This window comes from Ursus maritimus, unplaced genomic scaffold (assembly GCF_017311325.1).
Source record: "Ursus maritimus isolate PB19 unplaced genomic scaffold, ASM1731132v1 scaffold_16, whole genome shotgun sequence".
NCBI lineage: Eukaryota > Metazoa > Chordata > Mammalia > Carnivora > Ursidae > Ursus > Ursus maritimus.
The window spans coordinates 12,068,307-12,089,550 of NW_024424008.1; the positions used below are offsets into that span (position 1 = coordinate 12,068,307).

Below are 21,244 nucleotides of genomic sequence, written 5' to 3' on the forward strand. Positions count from 1 at the left end.
ATCTTTAAAAATCTAGTATCTCTCTGAAAAATGAGTAATCACACTCTTCTTTTAAAAGTGAAGGGCTATATACCATGACCATCATCTCTCATCTTTACCAATACTGACAAAGATCCTAACAAGATTTCAAAATACATAATGTACAAAGATTTAAACAAGCTTATTTGAAAAGTATTAATAACTGACAAACTGATCTGAGGGAGGAGAAAACTCACCGGGATCATTTTAATGAACACATTTTTTATTTTCTTATTTTTTAAATATTTTAAGTAACCCCTACATCCAACATGGGGCTTAAATTTACAACCCCAAGATCAAGAGTCACATGCTCTACCGACCAAGCCAGCCAGGTGCCCCAGAGAATACATTTTTTTAAATGACAGAATTTAGAACAGAGGACTACTAACACTAGCTTTTATGGATATTTTAGATGGCTCACATCATGGGGGGAAATGTCCATGGCTTTTCTTTAAATTTCCTCTACACCAAGAAATAGGAAACAAAACAATTACAGTAACACTAACATTAAGCTCAAATAGAATCATGAAATGTTGGCTTGGCTGAGCATTATGAATTTAATTTTTAAGAAGTCTGACCCGATCTTTTTTTTTTCCACCTTCTACTTTTTCAGTTATCGGTACAACTGACTATTATAGAATGTTACAGCTGAATCTTTGAAAGTCATTTAGTCTAGTTGCCTCATTTTACAGATGAGGAAACAGGTCCAGAGAGGTTTGGACCTTGTCTGCCAAGCCAGAACTAGATGCTTGGTCTCCTGCATCTTATTACCCATAATACCAAGCTGACCACAGCAGTGCCTGTAGGAAACAGTGCACAGAATCTCCTCAACATTTCTTCAATATTATCAGAGCACTTTATTTACTTCACCAAAAGTCATGATGACAAGTTTGTATGACTTCAAAAAAGGACCCAAATAGAATTTCTAGGATTAGCCCATGAGAATACCCCGACTGCTTAGTGAAGAAGAGGTAAATGTCTAGGATAGAAAATGAGTGTTGCTGAGATTGACAGCAGATAAATCTGGGAACTTCCTGTGCTGTCCACTGAAATTTTAACGTTTTAAATCCTGCAGTTAAGAGAGGATTTGCTTCCCTTCTACTGCTGCTAGACGGTAAGGCTGTATGGAGTTTTGGAGCACAGGCTTAAAAATCACAGCTCACTATCTATATGACCTTAAGTGTTATGTATCTCTCTCTCTCTAGTTTCCTCATCTCTAAAATGGGATAATAAAAGCACCTATACCTCATAAGGCAATTAAGAATATTACATGTGTAATGTATATAAAGAACCCAAGACAATGGCTGATACAGAGAAGGCCTCACTCAAGTTCAGTTTCCATTCCCAAGTGGCCCTTTTAGTTGCCAATTTTAACAAATTCAGTATTTCTGAGAGTCTGGTCAGAAAAAGGACTATCAGCTTTTTTTCAGTCTACCATGTAGGATGATAGAAACCAAGTGTAAGTGCTGAAAAGAACACTGGACTTAGTGGTCATGAACTAAAATTTAGTCATTAATAAGCCAACTGATTCTGAATAGCTTTTCTAACCATATTTTTAAAGTCAAATAATGGTATAGAAAGTTCAAGTGTAAATCTGTAATTATAAATCAGCCTTATAAATACCCTGGTGTCTGTGAAAACTAAAAATTGAGAGTTGTAAGAAATTATTCCTGATCCAAGTGGAAGAAGCAGAAATGCCTTGAAATGTATTAAATCCTTGCCATACTAAAAATTTGCCGGAAACCCTAACATTTTCTTACTCATTTCATGTTCATATTCTCAACAAAAGTCAAACAAAAATAAACCTAGTAAGACTCTTGTTTGACAGTCTTAATGAAAAAAATATTTTTTCTTCTCATTAATGGTTTTAGTCAAGAATGAGAGCACAATAATATAGAAAACCTAGATTTATTTGTTAACTATTACAAAGACAAAACAATTATCATTGAAGCACTCTGAGGACTTCATCCCAATTTCACTTCTTGTTATGGAAACCGACCTAAGAGGTTAAAAATTAAAGGATATAACCTAAGAGGTTATAACAAAACAGACTGGTGAAACATGGTGAAAGGAGTAAAAGCTAGTCATAAGCATCAGTGTTAGTGGTATTTCATGTGGCTAGGATAGTTCCCAAGAGGCTCCCTAAAGATGCCTGAATGAATTAATCTGGGTCCCAAATCAGTAAAAAGACCCTTACCCCTGTGAAGGATGAGCAGAGGCCAATATTTTTCTGAGATCTCTTTGTCTTTCTATTTAAGGGGTAAGGGAATCTTTAGGCTCTAAAAGGGTTTATCTTAGATTCAGCCTCCCTCCTTCCCATCCAGTCTACCTACGTCTTCAAGTGCCTGCGGGTCCCCACCGGGAGGCCTACCAGGTTACACAAGTTGCATATGTGAAGGCAGGAACTACAGGCCTACTCAGAGGGTGTCTATACACGCAAAGTTTTGGGGTAGATGATGAACTACAAATACCTCTTGGTTAAGTTAATTCACCTTTGTTAATAAAGGTCATAGTTTCTTCTGCTGGTGACAACTTTTTGTCTCAGTATAGTCTGTCTCAAAAAAGAACTGGTTCAGGTAAATTTTGGAGAAGGAAAAAGACTTTCATCAACACCCACTCCACAGTAGAAGAGGCACCAAGTTCTTTCCTAGGTACGAGCAGAATCTGAAAAACAGAAGATTTACAGTGTTTATAATAATAGCTGTTATTTATTGAATGCCAAGTCAAGAGTGCCAGAGAAATTAGATATATATCTTAGTCTTTGCCACAATCCTGCCAGGTAGTTTATCAACCCCATCTTCAAATGAGGAAACTGAGGATTAGAGAAGTCAAGTCCAAAGGCAGAGAAGCCGATATGTGGTAGAGCTGTGATTCCACCTCTCCTGTGCCTTGACTTCACCCCCTCGTGCACTGAGAGGTCCTAGTTCCATTAGCTTGAAATCATTAATGGTTGCATGAACACTCTAATTATTCCTTCTTCATTCCTTAAAGGCAAAAACAATTTTAAGTGATTAAAAATTTAAAGACATTGTTTGGAATTAGGGTCAATTATCCAGATGAAGAACCTGTATAAACTTTATGAATAAAATAGCTCTCTGTTCCAGCTGTAGCGTAAAATGAATAGAAAACAAATCATCAGCTCATTAGAAAGTCTGTGGTTATCTTATGATTATTTCACCATAAAATTACATTACGAAGAATCCTAAGAATTCTCACTAGTGAATTGCAGTAACATCTCATTTGTTGTAACCATTAGTGACACAGCAAATGAGTTTGCTCTCTGAATAGTCTATTTTTCAAGAAGAAATATGTGAAAGCCAGAAGATCAAAAAATGTTTTCCAGGGGCGCCTGGGTGGCACAGCGGTTAAGCGTCTGCCTTCGGCTCAGGGCGTGATCCCGGAGTTATGGGATCGAGCCCCGCATCAGGCTCCTCTGCTATGAGCCTGCTTCTTCCTCTCCCACTCCCCCTGCTCGTGTTCCCTCTCTCGCTGGCTGTCTCTATCTCTGTCGAATAAATAAATAAAATCTTTAAAAAAAAAAATGTTTTCCAGTTTCAATAAAAGTTACTAAGTATTACTGAACTGAAAAAGTCAACATGCTATAAAGAACCTGGTAAGAAGGGAAGAAAGACTTAAGTCAGCACCAAAAGCTTTCCCGTACAGTATAATAGTGAAGTACTGATACCTGAACTGTGAGATCTGAAATTTAAAGCTAAGAGAGCTGCAGCAATGCGAACACATAATTTTAGCTAATTGCAGAAGAGACAATGCTGATTTTAGACTACATGGCTACAATGACAGAAAAAATGCTGTGGAAATAAAAAGTATTTAAAGGAAGAAATTTAAATTACAGAACTCTAAGAGATTATTTTCTGATAGTTCCACTGGCAGCACCTCAGAGGAAAGCAGAGATTCATTACCATTTTCTTTTTTATAAAGATTTTATTTATTTATTTATTTATTTGACAGAGAGAGAGAGAGAGAGAGAGACAGCCAGTGAGAGAGGTAACACAAGCAGGGGGAGTGGGAGAGGAAGAACTAGGCTCCCAGCGGAGCAGGGAGCAGATGCGGGGCTCGATCCCAGGACCCTGGGATCACGCCCTGGGCCGAAGGCAGACACCTAACGACTGAGCCATCCAGGCACCCCTCATTATCATTTTTCATGGTTAGAGTAAGAAATATTACATTCACAATGCAAAAATTCGGAAGGTAAATGGAACTTGGAAAAAGGAGGGATCTCACAACCCAACTGGATGACTCAGAATATTATAAGAGTCAAGCCAAAATATATAAATCTTGCTACACTATTACTATATGCTTTAAAATAAAGGACCTGGCCATAAGTAACATCTCAAATACTGGAAGACATCTGGTATTCAAGAAAATGCTACCAGGTAAGAAGTAGGAGGACACTGTAGAGGGGAAAGAGGGACAACAATTTTAACAAAGTAAAAATTTTACATCTCATACAGGAAGGCCAACTAGGATTACTAGTCCTAGAGCTTTGGCTGGTATGAACTAACCACATGACCTTCAGTTATTATCAAACATACAGTTGAGATACTCAAGCTCGCAAAGGACAATTCATTTTTCAGGGTAACATGCAGCAGTCAGGGACAAACTTTAAACAAAGCTCACAAGAACCTGTCAGAGAAAACTGGCTGTGAGCTCTTATGTCAATCAAGAAAGTAGGAACGAAGCAACTTGGGAAATGATAGCTTTTGGACGAGTGTGCATGGACTTAGGTTTGGCAAACTGGTCTTAACACTAAGGCGCCCAGGACCTTGGTCCCTCCATTATTTTCAGAAGGAGGGAAGCCAATACAAGATTATGATGAAATTAGGGGTGCGTGGGTGGCTCAGTCGGTTAATGGTCTGCCTTCAGCTCAAGTCATGATCCCAGGGCCCTGGGACTGAACCCCACATCGGGCTCCCTGCTCAGCGGTAAGTCTGGTTATCCCTCTTCCTTTACCCCCCCCCTCCTGCTCTTGCTCTCTCTCAAATAAATAAATAAAATCTTTAAAAAAAAGATTATCATTAAATTAAAGGCTTAGATATAGTTTGGAATTACTTCTATTTCCTCCCGCAGCAAATCTCTGCTTTGTGTTTTCTAATGAACGTATTAAGGTTTCAAACACTAGTGGGAAAAGGTGACTCAAGAGCAGAGCAGGACATGATCTCAGGCTCTGCTGCTCCCACCTGAGCCAACCAGGGAGCCCATTTCTGAATAATGGGCTAATGTCCTCCTCCTGAGTTCACTGAAGATGGGTGTGTCTTATTGTCTCACGCCTCAATGCCTACCACTGCCTTATGTCTAGGACAGCGCTTAACGTGTGGTAAGCGCTCAGCAAATGTTAACCTGAACATCACTGTTTGCAGACCTTGATTCCTTAGGGGGAAAAAACCACGTAAGTCTCAATAATTTCAGAAATGGATAACTAACATTTTTTCAAACTGCTAATTACACAGAGTTCTCCTGAAAATAAAAATTATTTCACATAATTTTCAAGTTCAGTAACAAGGAAGAATAAATCAACTGCTCACCCCACAGCAGCATAAATCATCTTCAGTGATCAACATCTGCATCCTCAAACTGTCCAGCAACCGTTGGTGTGGTGTCTACCTCCATCCCGTCTTAAAAAAAAAAAAAAATCAACTGCTGAGCAACAGTCTACTGAGCTCTTCAGATAGGTAAAGGTTCAGCCTGCACATCAACCAGAAGGAAGCTGGCACCCTCTGTTGGTCACAGTTGCTATTTCTTTCTACTCTGAAAAAGCAACAAGGAAGAAACCAAAAAAGAAAAATGCCACCTGTACATTAACACTTACTTTAGAAGTTCTCAGCCTCACACTAAAGGAAGGTTTGAATGCAGTAAGCATCAACTGTTCACTCTTCACAGAACTGTGCTGGGTATTTACCGTGTGACACTATTATTATTAAGATTTTATTTATTTATTTGAGAGAGAAAGAGAGCATGAGCGGAGGGGAGGGGTAAAGGAAGAGGGAGAAGCAGACTTCTCGCTGAGCACGGAGCCTGATGCGGGGATTGATCCCAGAACCCAGAGATCACAACCTGAGCCAAAGGCAGACGCTTAATCAGCTGAGCCACCGGTGCCCCATTATTTTTATTTTTTAAGGTATAAAAATCCTATCTTCACAAAGCTAATGACATAATTTGGAGAAAAAACTAAGTAGAGTGAGGTTCTTGCTTATCTGTTTTTCTCATTTCATAAGGGGGAAAAAAGTGTGTGTGTGTGTGTGTGTGTGTAGGGGGAGACGAGAAAAAAATCCCTCTGGAAAGAGTTGGTTAGAGCTGCTTTCTCCACTTCAGCACCTCCCACTCACCTTTAACTCTTTAGCCCACAACAGGCTTCTGTCTGAGCCCCTTAGTACTCCACCTGGACATGCAGCAGGGCATATAAATTTAACGTATCTAAAACTAACTCATCATCTTTCCACATAGAAATGCTTCTGTTGGGGGACGCCTGGGTGGCACAGCGGTTAAGTGTCTGCTTTCGGCTCAGGGCGTGATCCTGGCGCTATGGGATCCAGCCCCACATCAGGCTCCTCCGCTATGAGCCTGCTTCTTCCTCTCCCGCTCCCCCTGCTTGTGTTCCCTCTCTCGCTGGCTGTCTCTATCTCTGTCGAATAAATAAATAAAATCTTTAAAAAAAAAAAAAAAAAAATGCTTCTGTTGGGGCACCTGACTGGTTTAGTTGATAGAGCGTGCAACTCTTGATGTCAGGGTCGCGAGTTCAAGCCCCAAATCAGGTACGGAGCCTACTTAAAAAAAAAAAAAGGTTTCTTTTTCCAAACATTCTTCCTAAATGATCCTCTCGCCTGTTCAATTCAGAAACCCCTACCACATCTCTAACTTCTGTTGCTTCTCTCTCTCAAACATCTCTCAAGTCTGTTAAGTCTTTTGACATTCACTGCCACTACCAAATGCAGGCCATGATCTCTCATCTAATTTAAATCATAACTTACTTAACAGAGTTAACAAGGTTGTCTCTTCAGAGTTAGAACTTTATACGGTGATTATCAGGCAATCACTGAGGGGACATCCCTATATAGGGGTGACCACAGAGTGTTCTCAGAAGATTAAGATGGCACAGCGAGCTGGAGGCAGGAACGACTGAGGCAAAAAATTATTATTGCAAATCCAGTGTGAGAAAACAAAGGCCTAGGATTGAAGGACAGCAGCAGTAATAGCAAGGAAATGTGAAAGTCATTTAAACGAAAAAAATCTATGGGACCTAGTATTGCACTGGAACAAGGAATAAGAAGTAAAGGCTGGGTCAAAAGCATACTTCAACATTCTGATTGAAAGAGGATACTCAGAAAAGCAAATCAGTCTTACAGGGGAAATATTTACAAAGAAGCCTACAAAGTGGAGACAACTGAAACAAATTTGAAAGCCACTTGCTTAAGGCCCAAAAGTTTATCACAAAACAAGACCCAGGTCTTTTGCTGTCTAGCCCGTTTAATCACCTGACTATCCTAGTTTGCATATAATTATGTAGGAATTCATTTTAAAAATAAAAACAGCAGCATAGATATACACACACACATATACATATATATATACATATATACACATATATATACACATATATATATATACACATATATATACACACATATATATATACACACATATATATATATATACGCAAACAAACAAGAAGACTGGAAAGATATGCAACAGAAAAATTAAAAAATTTTTTGACTGTGAACAGACTATTTTTGTAGTTGAGGGAAGAAAGTAAAAAAAAAAAAAAAGTTTCATGAGGATTCCCATTCTAGTAATTCTACATTTGCTTCCTACACTGTAAGAGTTAATTCCGAGATTTCTGTCTTAAGAGTTTTGAAAAGAACCTACGTATCTCTCCGTAACTTCCCTTGTTGCCCAAGGACCATCTGACTGCTCACACTGAAAGAAAGGATACTCACCTTCATAATCTCTTATTGAGTCTTCTGTCCGGACTCCAGCCATGTTATATTGGCTGCTCACAGACTGAGAAAGCATTCCTTCTAATCTCTCCAATGTGGCTTGGCCTTCTGCTGTTAAATGGGATAATCCTTCTTCATAGGTATAAAATGTAGGGATGTCTCCTTGCCCTTGTTCTAAACAAATAAAATGCTTTTAAGCTATTATAAAGCAATTAGAAAACCATGGATAATCAATAATGCATTTACTGAAGGTACAGCTTAAAAAGGCTTCCAGGAAAATATTTTTCAATATTCATTTAATACACAGATGTAGGTCATCTGTTGAAAATAAAGACACACAAAAAATGTCTCTACCCTCTAGAATGAGAAGGGATTCCAAAAGATAATGAGCCAGTAAATAGCAATTCTCAAAAAATCAATGTCCAGGGACTAGAAGGAAAAGAAGGTGTTCCTAAGGCCATGAAGTCTTATGTTATCCCAAGCTGGAAATTTTACAGGTGAGTGCAAATTAATTTGATACTAATTTGTACTGATGGCATTTTTGGATTAAAATACATGCTCCTTTTAAAAACTCAGAAATTCTTGGGGCGCCCGGGTGGCACAGCGGTTAAGCGTCTGCCTTCAGCTCAGGGCGTGATCCCGGCGTTATGGGATCGAGCCCCACATCAGGCTCCTCCACTAGGAGCCTGCTTCTTCCTCTCCCACTCCCCCTGCTTGTGTTCCCTCTCTCGCCGGCTGTCTCTGTCTCTGTCAAATAAATAAATAAAATCTTTAAAAAAAAAAAAAATTCTGGAAAATATGAAAAGGATAAAAAAATAAAATCATTCAAAAATCTCAGCGGAAACGAGAATGTATTTAGATATACAAAGGAGAATTCCAGAACCAAATTTGTATCAGGCCAGGAAGTAGGTACACATGGAGGAAAGGACTTTGGACAGCCAGACAGGTGGACATGAGAACAGTGGGAAAAAGAAAAGAGAAGAGCAGGCACCTCCAGGTACAAGACTCTACCAGGCTAGTGACGGTATTCTGGTCTGGGGGAGACAAAGAGAAATAATCTCAGATAAATGACATATGGTTCTGGGGGGGAGAAAATGACTTTGGTAGTGAGTTGTTTGAAGGATTATGTTAAGTAAAGATGTAAATGATAAAAGTTTCAAGTGGGGGAGGGGAAAGCTTATTCTCTGAGAGCAGCTGCATCAACTTAAAAGATTCTCCCAACCACCCACTTTCTCATCTATCGTTTTCTTCCCTTCCATTTATCTCTATCCATTTTCTGCTCCCAGTAATATCTACTTTTTATCCTCAAGCTTGAAAAGTCCATCCATTTTTCCACTTTGGCTTAGACATGAATTATGCCATTCACTTTTATTAATAATCACACTACATGGGTATTTAATAGAGATATAAAGAACTATAATCCATACCCTTAGTACAAATAAGTGCTTAAAATGAAACACACACACATTTAAAACAATCTGTTTTACTAACCATGTGCTTCCACGTCATATTCTTCTCCATCGTAATCATCTGAATCTTCATCCTCAGGATCAGGATGCAAAGCCTGGCATTCACACATTGCAGTGAACATGGCCTCCACTGAACGAGGAAATTAAATCGTAATGAACATTCTTTCCTGGCCCGTGTAGAGTAAAAATTTAATAAATATAACCAGCAGTGCAAAGAAATTCAATGGGTAGACAAGAAATATACCAGAGTCACACTATTTACAAAACCTGCTAAATTCCAAGGAGAATCAATCTTGAAAAATACTTGATGGCACTGGACAAGTCACAAAATAATAATAGTTCATTTTAAGATAATGTTGAGATCTCTTCATGCCTGGCTAGATTTTCTGAGAAAGAGTCAGTGTCTTGGTCAGACTGCTGGTATCAGGACAAAGCCTCTTTCTTCCTTTCTACCTTCCTTCCTTCTTTCTTCCCTTCCCTTTCCCTTCCCCTCCCCCCTCCCCCTTCCCTTTCCTTCTTTCTTTCTTTCAGAGAGACAGCCAGTGAGAGAGGGAACACAAGCAGGGGGAGTGGGAGAGGAAGAAGCAGGCTCCCAGTGGAGGAGCCTGATGTGGGGCTCGATCCCAGATCGCCGGGATCACGCCCTGAGCCGAAGGCAGATGCTTCATGACTGCGCTACCCAGGCACCCCAGGACAAAGCCCCTTTCAGTTGATAGAGCTCTTTTCCAGCTATCCTGGCATCTTCCATTTTGGAATTGCCATGACCCCTTGCCCTCTATCTGGTAAGATTCAAAGTCAACAGCATCAGGTCAATAAAGATAACCAGATCTCTCCATTCACAAAACACACCAAATAACATGATGTCTCCCCTACTCTCACCACACTGACGATCTTCGATATTAATAGGTATCTGGTCCTCGACAATATGACAGATGTTAAAATGATGAAAAAGGAACGGAACAGAGGTAATGAGGGTAAAGGTAAATGTGTGTGTGTGTGTGTGTGTGTATGGGGGGATGGGGGGATGGAAAGCTTAGTACGTAAAGGGAAAAGAATCAATTCTACAGAATACTCACATGCTGATTTATCACTAGGCACGAATCTGAATTCAGCAATAGGTTCAACATCATCATCACTGTCTTCTTCTTCTTCAGCAACAGATTCTTTTGATTCTTCTAGGAAGGGAATAAAAATAACTTTTTAAATGCTGTTTTTCGTTTTGGAAAAAAAGAAGCCTAAAATAATTTCATAAAGGATGCTTATTGATGTATCTAAATACTGCAATATAGTTTTTACTTCAAATTATAAGAACATGGTTATTTTAGAGCTAAAAAAGACTGTGGACAGCCTCCCTGGTCTAGTCACACTGTACTTTACTGAGCCTTAGGGATTCCCAGCCCCCTTCGAGGTCTTAGGGGGGCGGTGAGGAAAGCCAAACAGGCCTCTAACAAGTCTAGTTCCACTGTCATCTGCTTCTCTTACCTTCCACCATGAAACAAAGGGTTCAGTAGCAGTTTGTAAACCACTGATGTGATTTATCACCAGTAATTTACAGATAAGAAACCTAAGGCCCATAAGAAGTTAGCCGACCCAACAGATGAATTACCAAAGTCTGTAGGCAAGAAAAAACTACAAATGTTCAATAAAGAGAAGGAGCACAGCTGCTGGTGGAAGTAGGACCTGCTACAACGACTCTGGAGGTATGCATACCCTACCACCCAGCAATGCCTCATCTATGTACACATTACCTACACAAGGAGTTTATACATAAATGTTCACTGAAGTACTATATGTGCTTGTGAAAATTTTAGAAACCAATGTTAATTTAAAAAAAGGCGGGGTGCCTGGGTGGCTCAGTCATTAAGCATCTTGTCTTCGATTTAAGTCATGATCCCAGCATGCTGGGATCGAGCCCCAAGTCCGGCTCCCTGCTCAGCGGGAAGCCTGCTTCTCCCTCTCCCACTCCCCTTGCTTGTGTTCCCTCTCTTGTGTCTCTCTCTGTCAAATAAATGAATAACATCTTTAAAAAAAAAAAGGAAACATGATTGTAACCTGGTCATATTATGTTTTACAGACAGCAGTTAAAAAGGAACAAATATTTATATGTATCAAAACTCATGTATTAAAAAATGTGAGTGAAAAAACTAATTGCTGAATATATATAAATAATACCAATTACATATTAAAAGTTTAAACACAAAACAAAACCATTATATTGCTTATGGATTTGTACATATTCAGTAAAAATCTAAAAGCTTAGATGGGAAGGGCACATATCACCTTTAGGATAATGCTTAACTTGGGAGACAGAGTATGCAACAAAATGGGAAAGGTACGAAAAGGATTTCAACAGTACTGATACAGTTTTCTTTATTTTTAAAGATTGATTCATTTATTTTAGAAAGAGAGAGAGAGCACGAGTGGGGAGAAGGAGCACAGGGAGAGGGACAGAAAGAATCTCAAGCAAATTCCCCGCTGAGCGCAGAGCCCACCACACGGCTCGATCTCTGGACCCTCAGATCATGACCTGAGCAGAAATCAAGAGTCGGACACTTAACGGACTGAGCCAGGCGCCCCCAGTTTTATTTCTTTAAGAGACTAGAGTAATTATGAAAAAAATGTTAGAATTTATGCTAGATAATGAATAATGAAAAGTTTTATTAATCTACACTTTTCAATGTTTGAATTATTTCATAATTTTAAAAAAACACGTAGGGGCATGTGGCTGACTCAGTTGGTACAGCACACTGACTCTTGCTCTCAGAATTCTAAGTTCAAGCCCTTAGGTATAGTAATTACTTAAAAATAAAATCTTACAGAAAAAAAAAACTTGAAAAAATAGATAACATATAAAATTTAAAAACCAGGTCAACAAATACTTATAGACTCTCAAAACATGTTCAAACTAATAATCTTAAAAATATAAATTAAGGGTGTTATATGCAACTGATGAATCACTAAATTCTACCCTGAAACTAATATACTATATGTTAACTAAACTGAATTTAAATAAAAAATAACACATAAAAATATAAATTAAATGTTGTTTAGCATATTAAAGTTACCATTTTTTAAAAACTTTAATTCTACATGCAAATGAAAATAAGGTAGAAAGATTCTTATACTATTACTGAAATTGTAAATTGATACACACTTTCTGGAAAGCAATTTGACAATATATGTTAAGAGCTTTAAAAATACTACCTTTAAAGCAGCAATTCTATATAGGAATCAATTATAGGGGGTATCTAAATGCTTTATTTTTTTAACTTTTATTTGTCTAAGTCATATAAGCTGAATGTAGAATGAAAAAATACAGACAAGCAAAAAAGGAAAAATTTTAAATGCCCACTGTTAACAGTTTTAAATCACAGATTTCATAGGACTTTTTCTGTCCTGTTGCTGTTATATTGTTACACTGTTATACTGTCCTCTGTAAACAAGTGAAATAATACAAAAATACTGCAGAATTCTAAATAACTCTAAACAGCTGAATTGAATACATTATGGTATTACCAAACTTTTTCAGTGTTTTAAAAAAATGATACATTGTAACTATTATTCTATAACTGAATGAACACCACTTTTTATGTTATAAAAGTAATACATGCTGCTACAAAAATAATTGAAGGAGTGTAGATGTATTCCAAGGAAAAAGTAAGTCCCTCCCACTCTAGTTCTCCCTAGAAATAACAATTATAACAATTTGTTTTATATCCTCAGGAATCTAAGGCAAGAAATATAAATGCAATACAGTATTTTTGCAATTAAGAAAAAAACACAACCATGATGAACGCTCATCATCTCATGCTAGATCTGCCGTATTTTCAGTCACTAAACCTTTCTAAATTTTCACGGTGGGAATACATTTTTAGTTATTTCAAAAATAATCTAGTATCCTCAACTTTAAGCTGAAAGTCCACTTTAATGAGGTTTATGGAGGTAACCCAAGGAGAAAAAAACATCTGGAGTCTGGAGAATCAGGATGAGAGGAACAAAGGCTGGGAAAACAGGATCCAAGCATGTGTAACTTATGAGAAGAGTTGAATCCCACATAAATGGAACAGAACTACTACATAAATGTGACCCAGGAGGATTCTACTTTTTAGTAAGATATTGAAATCCAACTTAGTTTAGTAAGGAAGGATTAATCATAGTCCCATCAATTTCAAGAAAATAATCTTATAGAGCAAACATTTAAAATACCTATCCCAAACCTACTGAATCCTTATTGCCTAGGTTGGGACTCCTGGTATCTGCATTTTTAACAAGCTCCCCAGGTGTTTCTACTGTGCAGCCAGGTTTAAAAACTAAAGACTGCTACAATCCCCTCATTTTTCTGGATGAGACTGAGGCTCAGAGAGATGAAAATAACTTGCTTACCAAGTTAATGACAGTCTTCTTATTCAGTGTGTTTTTCTACTTAGCTAGCTTTACTGAGGCTAATTTTCTGACATACACCTTTGCCCACAGCTAATGCTCTCCACTATTTATGGGCCTTTCACACCAGGATTTGGGAATGACTGGCAAGGTCACCTCTAAATTTTTGCTAGTCTGTGGATGAATGAATGGCTTAAACTAAACATGAAATATAATAATCTTGCTTATAAAATCATAGTTGCGCTTACTTGGAAAGTGAACTTTGTGCCCAATACCTCCTCATTTGGAAGTCTTACTACAACCCAAGGCCAACAGCTTTTTCTTTTCCTTAACTTCTCTTTCAAACTTCACTAGATTTTTATCTATCTTTGCACTTTTTCCAATGGCAAGTGTTCAAAATCTTATAACAAAAATATTTTTAGATAACTGAATCAGGCAAGGCTGATGAGACAGGGCTTGCCAAAAGCCCTAAAAGTTATGAAATAATTAATGTCACACTAATTATAAGTGGTCTTCTTATATCTGAAACCATATTAAAATCCTAAATTGAAGGAGCAATAGCTTAATAGGCAAACTCATGGGACTGTCTCTTATACACTATTTCAGAGAAAGGCAACCCATTATTTTAAAAACATAAGTTCAGTAAAAGTGTAACAAATTGTCCTTTCAGTTACAAAGTTCTGCATTTGTACAAAAGTTGAGCATATTAAACTAACACAATACAGGAAAAACTTCTCATTTAGTTGCACTTACAAAAATTAAACACAAGTTTTAATTTTGTGCCTAACTTGTTTCTCACAACCCATTGTCAACAACCCCCAAAACGGATTTTTTTCTTTCTTACTCCTTCTTTCATCACTTTCACTAGATTTTTACGAATCTTTCTAATTATTTCAATAGAAAAAGACCAGGGAATCTTGTACCACAGGGTTCCTCAACCTTGGAACTACTGACATTTGGACTGGGTAATTCCTGATTGTGGGAGGCTGTCCTGTGCCTTGTGGGATGTTAAGTAGTATCTCTGGCCTCTAACTACTAGATGCCAGTAGCACTCTACCCCCAGTCATGACAATCAAAATGTCATTGCCTAAAAGGGGGGGGACACACAACACTGTCCCCCACTGAGAACCACTTCTCTAATAAAACGAAACAAAGAAACGGGTTCTACACTAAACTCTTAGAAGCAAAAGTATACTGATCCAAGCTTCTAAGGATGCCAAATAGAAATGCCTTTACAAAAAGAAAGAATAAACAGTTCAATGCAAGAGGAAAAAGTAGACATATAAATCCACAATAACTGAATAATTCTAAGTGCAAATATATAGAAAGTAAAAAGCAGTGTCCAAAATATTTTACTGAGTTGAAATTTTGCTTAATAAACTATTAACCAGGGGCGCCTGGGTGGCTCAGTCATTAAGTGTCTGTCTACCTTCGGCTCAGGGTGTGATCCCAGAGTTCTAGGATCAAGGCCCACATCGGGCTCCTCTGCTGGGAGCCTGTTTCTTCCTCTCCCACTCCCCCTGCTTGTGTTCCCTCTCTCCCTGGCTGTCTCTCTCTCTCTGTCAAATAAATAAAATCTTAAAAAAAAAAAAGTCTTCTCTTCACCTATAAAAAAATAAAAATAAAAAAATAAACTATTATCCAAAATGGTTTATATTTCTATAGGTCAAGGGCTTGAATATTACTTTATGATCGAAGACTGCTTTTTAAATATATGTAATATTCCACTGAAGGAAGCTCAAGATTAAATTACACCATACATACCTCCAAATTTGGCATTCACCATAACATACAAATGCTCTCGTGGATACGCATTTAGGTCCCTGGACACCGCATGCAAGCTAATGGTGGGATATTCCAGTGAGAATCCTAATCCAGAGCCATCTAACCAAGACAGGCGGCTGAAAAACATATATAAGGTAGATTATTTTAAGAAATTAAATCTCAATTCAATTCTAAAGTTTATAAAGGTTCAGCTTGGGACACTTTTATGCATGTGAATAAATTCAAGCTTAGTGTTTAGAAATATTCCAAAAATATTAAAATTCAGCAGCAGGAANTGACTTTCTTTAAAACCAATTCTGTTAAGTTCTCTTCTCCTCTAGCTAAAAATTCAAAAAAGTTTGAAATGCAATTTCTTAAGTCACATGTGTTTCTAAGCCTTTCATGGTGGTTCTTGAAGGTCTTCAGGTGCCTTGCTTTTGCAATTCCTCAACTGGTAAGTCCCAGCTCCTCCTTGAGCCCTCCCTCCAGTTACTCCAGTCCATAATGATCTCTTCTTTCTCTGAACTGCACTTATGCACAGTAACAGGCCATTGAGCACTTGACTCTGTGGTAATGAATCTCATATGTACCCGGACAGAATACGAGCTACTCGACAGAACCTGTCATGTTCTTTTATCTCACATTCTTCAGAACCACTAGCATAGTGCTCAGCATGTAAGTATGCAGTAAACACTTGGGAGTCACTAATTTCTCCACAAATCCTACATTAAATGACATACACATGAAATGGCTGTAATCATACTTACCACAAGTTAGACAATACTTATCCCACTGAAAGACTTTATGAAGTCTTTCATTTATTCTGCAGCTTTAAAAGAAAGCCACAAATAAGCAACATCTAGTTTTCCCTTGAAAGTGGCCAAATGCAAATATTGTATTGGTATAATAAAGGAAACATATCACCGAAAACAGTATGTTGAGTTCTGAGTAAAGGATGGCTAATTTTTTGGCAATACTTCACCCATCTGGAACTGCACCAGTTAACAAGAAAAAAAAAAGTAGCAGTAAGATCCTTAAGAGACCACACAAAAAAAATGTTAATGGGATAAAAGTTAATGCAATATAGTGGCTGCATAGGGCTGGAGAGAAATAGAGATTAACTGCTAATGAGTGCCAGTTTCTTTTGGGGTCATGAAAATACTCTAAAATCAATTGTGATGGTTGCACAGCTCTGCAAATAGACTAACAACCAGTGAATTGTATACTATGTGAATTATCTCAATAAAGCTTTTATTTTAAAAAAGAAATTAATGCAATAACACCCCCATATCATTCTACTTTTTATACAATTTTAACAAGCCTGGTTTTCTTATTTCTAACCAAGCAAAAACAAATATAATAATGAACCTAGGACTCCCTTGGGTAAGAACAATGATAGCCCAGCAGTCTGAGATCATTCACATTCAATGTAAAGGGAGGTTGAACTTGACATCTCAGTCCCCCTAAAGAAAATCCATGTCTGAGAATACAATTAAGTGTATATAACATATAACCCTCACTTATCAAAGCAAAGGCAGAATTAGATTGTGGTGAAAATTGCACAACTCTGTAAACATGCTAAAATGCAATGACTTGTACACTGAAAAAGCAAAAGCAAGAAAAGATGCACTGTCATTTGCAAGGATTTCCATTCAACATGTTTATTAAAAAAAGAAAAAGAAAACCTGGGAGGCTTAAAGTGATAAATCTTAAGAAGCTTAAAGAGGTAAAAGCTCTACAAATGATTTTCCAGAATGAATCACCCCATTAGTTCCAAAGAAATAGATTTTATTATTGCAATTAGATTGTGTGTGCTGTATGTGCCTTTCCTGTCTACTGCTTTCTTCTTAATGTGGAGATGAAATAGTGCTCACATATCAAAGAAGTACTGCCAGTCCTTTACTAAAACTCTATTATTTTAAGCAAATAAACTCCTTTTTCTCACCTCAAAAATGTCCCAGCATTATCACAATTCAGAAAGTAACAGTCCAAATTTGGGTGTCCAAAATGATTTAAAATATCGAGAGTCACAAAACTTTAATGACTCAATTAGAAGATGGAAAAAGTGAAATATAAAATGGACTCAGTGCCTATCAAATTATGGTCTTTATTTACTTATTTGAGAGAGCTAGAGGGGAGGGGAGTGGGAGAAAGAGAATCCCAAGCAGACTCCCCGCTGAGCTCGATCAGACTTTATCTCACAATCCCAAAATCGTGACCTAAGCCGAAATCAAATCAAGAGTTGCGCATTTGGGGCGCCTGGGTGGCTCAGTCGTTAAGCGTCTGCCTTTGGCTCAGGGCGTGATCCCGGCGTAATGGGATCGAGCCCTGCAACAGGCTCCTCCACTGGGAGCCTGCTTCTTTCTCTCCCACTCCCCCTGCTTGTGTTCCCTCTCTCGCTGGCTGTCTCTCTCTCTGTCAAATAAATAAATAAAATCTTTAAAAAAAAAAAAAAGAGTTGAGCATTTAACCGACTGAACCACCAAGGCGCCCCTATGGTCTTTACTTTAAAATGCACATAATAATTGCTCTGTAGTTCCTTATACATGGACATGGATATGCACTCTACAGAACAGAAGCAAGTTCCACTCAAAAGCAACATTTACTCTAATCGCTATGTTCTTATTCATTTTTCACATATTCTAGAAGAAAAGCCCTCCCAAACCAAAATATCTAATTAACTATACCCAACCCAAAGAAGCCATGAATCACAAAAGGGAAAAACAATTAGACAGTAAGTTTTGCTAATTTCTAATGGTTCTGAACAAGTATGATCATTGTACCTTATTCCTGGCATGAGGTGAAAAACAGGATAACAGGATAGAGAGAAGAGGTTTTGAATTTGGGTTGGCTTAATTATTTGGTTTAAAATTAACTTTGGCTTAAGATATAAAATATAATTTAATTACCTACCTTATCCATTTCAAATGATCTATTTTGAATGATTCATGCCTCTGATCCATTTACCTGGGTAATGAAATGAAAACTCAACTTTGAAAATAAGCCTAAGAGTTCTGTATCTCTCAACACACATCTGAGAAACCACCTTAAATTAAATCAGACCCTATCCCTCTTTGCCTAAAATCCTAAAGTGATTTTCTCAAAGCCTTTGGGCAATAACCCAAGCTCATGGAACACGGCTCTCTCCTCCAGCTTTATTTTTCCACTCTTTCCCACTCATTCTCTCAGATGAAGATGGTGCGTGTATATTATATATCCTGGCACACAATATTGTTTCTCATCCTTGCCTCTGAGCATCCTGTCTCTTCTAAATAGAATGTTTCCCCTTAGCCCTACCTCATTCACCTGGCCGTTAATCCTCATTTGTCATATCCTCTAGGAAACCTACAGTTCGTGGAGGCCTTGATTCTATCAAGACCTGGAAATGCTTGGGGGAAAGAAAAGTGGAAAGAGACAAAGGAGGTAATGCTAACAAAGAGTAAAGAGTGATGAATATAGGTGTCCATGGTACTCATAATATTCTATTCTTAACCTAGCTGGTGGACATACAGGGGTTGGTTGAATTATAATTCTTTAAATCATCCATATGTAATGTAAATTCTTTTTTGTATGTGTATTTTACAAAAATATTTTCTTGAAGAAGGTAAGAGATTTCTTAGTGAAAAGCTGAAATGAAATTTTTTTAAACATTTAAACCTTAAAAGGAGTTGTATTTCTTCAGTGCGATAACTGTATTGTGATTATACAGGACAATGTCCTTGTTCTTAGGAGATGTTTGCAAAAGTATTTACGGATGAAGTGACAACATGTCCACAGCTCTCAAAACTCAGAAAAAAGATAAATGTGGTAAAATATTAATAACTGATGAATCTTTGTCTATGTGTATTAATTAACAACACTTGAAATTTTTCTTTAGGTTTGAAGTTTTTCAAAATGAAAAGACAAGCATAGGGCCTTGTCTTCCTTCCCCAAACAGGAGTTATATTATAGACAGTGTCAATATACAGAGAAGTCATGGAGAAAAAGGGATGGTGTAGGGACTATCTGTGCTGCACTCTCCACCACTTAGAAGAAATTGCTCTCCCAAGATCATTAAAGATCTCCTTGTCATTACCCAACAGATGCTGTTCATATTTTGACTGCCTCTCCCTCTTGTCTGTTCTCAAGTCTCTTCTTCCATAACCTACCTCTTACTATAGATATGTTTTGGCCCTCTTCGCTTTTGGGATTATCTAACCCATCCCCGTGAGTATATGCTAACCCTTACACTAATGATCTCCTAATCTCTATCTTTAATACTACTCTCCCAAGATACACTCTTGTGTCCAACTAATCACACATGTCCTGACCAAACTCATTATCTGCACCTCACCCCAAACTTGCTTTTACTCCCATCTATATTTCCTATCTCAGTGACTGGTCAAAACCCTAAGCTCTGCTCAATGTTTAGATTTCCCTCAAACCAAGGGTTCTCTACATTTTTTTCGTGCCCTCTGTGGTAGGCAAAAATTTGCTTCCCCCAGAACCTTCAACTCCCGGTGCCAAGCCTGTGAATATATTGTTACAGGGCAAGAGAAAACCTGTATAATTAATGAAGGTTACTAATCAGTTAACAACAAAATGTAGAGATCATCCTGAATATTCTGTGTGGGTCCAATGCAATCACATGAGTTCTTAAAAGGAGAGAAAATTCCCTGGCTGTAGACTAAAGCGATGCAGCAGCAGAAGTCAGACAAATTTCAAGGATGGGAAGGATTCATTGTGTCATTGTTGGCTGGATGAGAGGGACCTCAGCCCTACAACTACGATATTTGAGACGCGTCTGTCTTACTGTAAATGTACAGGGCTCCAGGTGGCCAAATAAAAGGGCAAGCCCTTCTAGGAATGAAAATGGGAGTCAGAAATGCGAACGGAGAAATGGGAGTCTGGTCCCCCTGGATATGACCTCAGCTTGCGTGGGGCTGAGGATGTTCCTCTCTTCATCCACACCCACAGAAAAAAAGCCATACTTCTTGGCCAAACTTTTAAAATCCTCCACAATCCGCGCTAAACTTACATATTTTGCCCAGGGCAACACCTCCCGCACCTTTTTACAGTAAAGACAGGCACATCGATGATTCTCACTCAGGGGCTGGAAGCTCAAAACCTTGAAACGAAGCCTTGAGTAAAGAGCGACGCACGCACCAGACGTCGGGAAAACAGGCAGGTAAAAAGCATAATCAATGAGAGAACTCCGTGTGAAAAGAAAGAGGAAGACTCGGGAGGAGAAGGACACGGGAACAATCGAGTCTTGGCCCCAGCAGAGGCCTCCCCGAGGCGACCCGGAGCACGCGCGCTCGGCCTCGCAGCAGCCCCCGAGGTCGCGGTCTCGCCCCCGCCCCGCCACTCAGCCCGCGCCAGCAGGAGGAAGGCAGCGCGCAGGAAGCCGGCACTGGGGTACAGGGACCTGCCTACCTCTCAGCGATGTAAAGTGTGCCGGTGCCGAGGCCCTTGCCGTTCAGCACAGCCTCGGTCTCCGGCTGCTGCTGCCGGAGCCCCTCAGCCGAGCCCGGCGGCGGGAAACTTTTGAGGAAGCTCATTGCAGCAGTGAGCGCGGAGACAGAGGCCGGGAGGGAGCCGAAGCACTGCAACCCCAGCTGCAAGCCTCGCCCCGCCCCGGAAGCGGTGGCAATCACCCCGGAAGAGCAACTTAGTCCGCAC

General features: G+C 38.7%; 1 protein-coding gene across 2 annotated transcripts; it reads right to left on the reverse strand.

Moving 5' to 3' along the window:
* Window positions 1-1,910: 1,910 nt before the first annotated feature.
* Window positions 1,911-21,214, reverse strand: CLNS1A (chloride nucleotide-sensitive channel 1A). 2 transcript variants are annotated; one of them, XM_008707379.2, is made up of 7 exons: window positions 20,999-21,212; window positions 15,584-15,720; window positions 10,516-10,614; window positions 9,462-9,569; window positions 7,971-8,144; window positions 5,562-5,651; window positions 1,911-2,682 (listed from the first exon to the last, which is right to left on the reverse strand). In XM_008707379.2, exons 1-6 carry the CDS (start codon window positions 21,121-21,123, stop codon window positions 5,584-5,586), a joined length of 711 nt encoding a protein of 236 aa, XP_008705601.2. In that variant the 5' UTR covers window positions 21,124-21,212; the 3' UTR covers window positions 1,911-2,682; window positions 5,562-5,583. The 2 variants fall into 2 exon arrangements, with proteins under 2 accessions (XP_008705601.2, XP_040486834.1); XM_040630900.1 differs by lacking the exon at window positions 7,971-8,144 and having other exon boundaries at window positions 20,999-21,214.
* Window positions 21,215-21,244: the final 30 nt, after the last annotated feature.

Bases quoted from the DNA above. Each gene is read 5' to 3' on its own strand.
- CLNS1A (XM_008707379.2), bottom strand. From the start codon at position 21,123: ATGAGCTTCCTCAAAAGTTTCCCGCCGCCGGGCTCGGCTGAGGGGCTC. The intron at 15,721-20,998 runs GTAGGCAGGTCC...TATGTTTTTCAG, and splicing joins ACACTTTACATCGCTGAGAG to CCGCCTGTCTTGGTTAGATG. The intron at 10,615-15,583 runs GTATGTATGGTG...TTCCCTTCCTAG, and splicing joins GGTGAATGCCAAATTTGGAG to AAGAATCAAAAGAATCTGTT.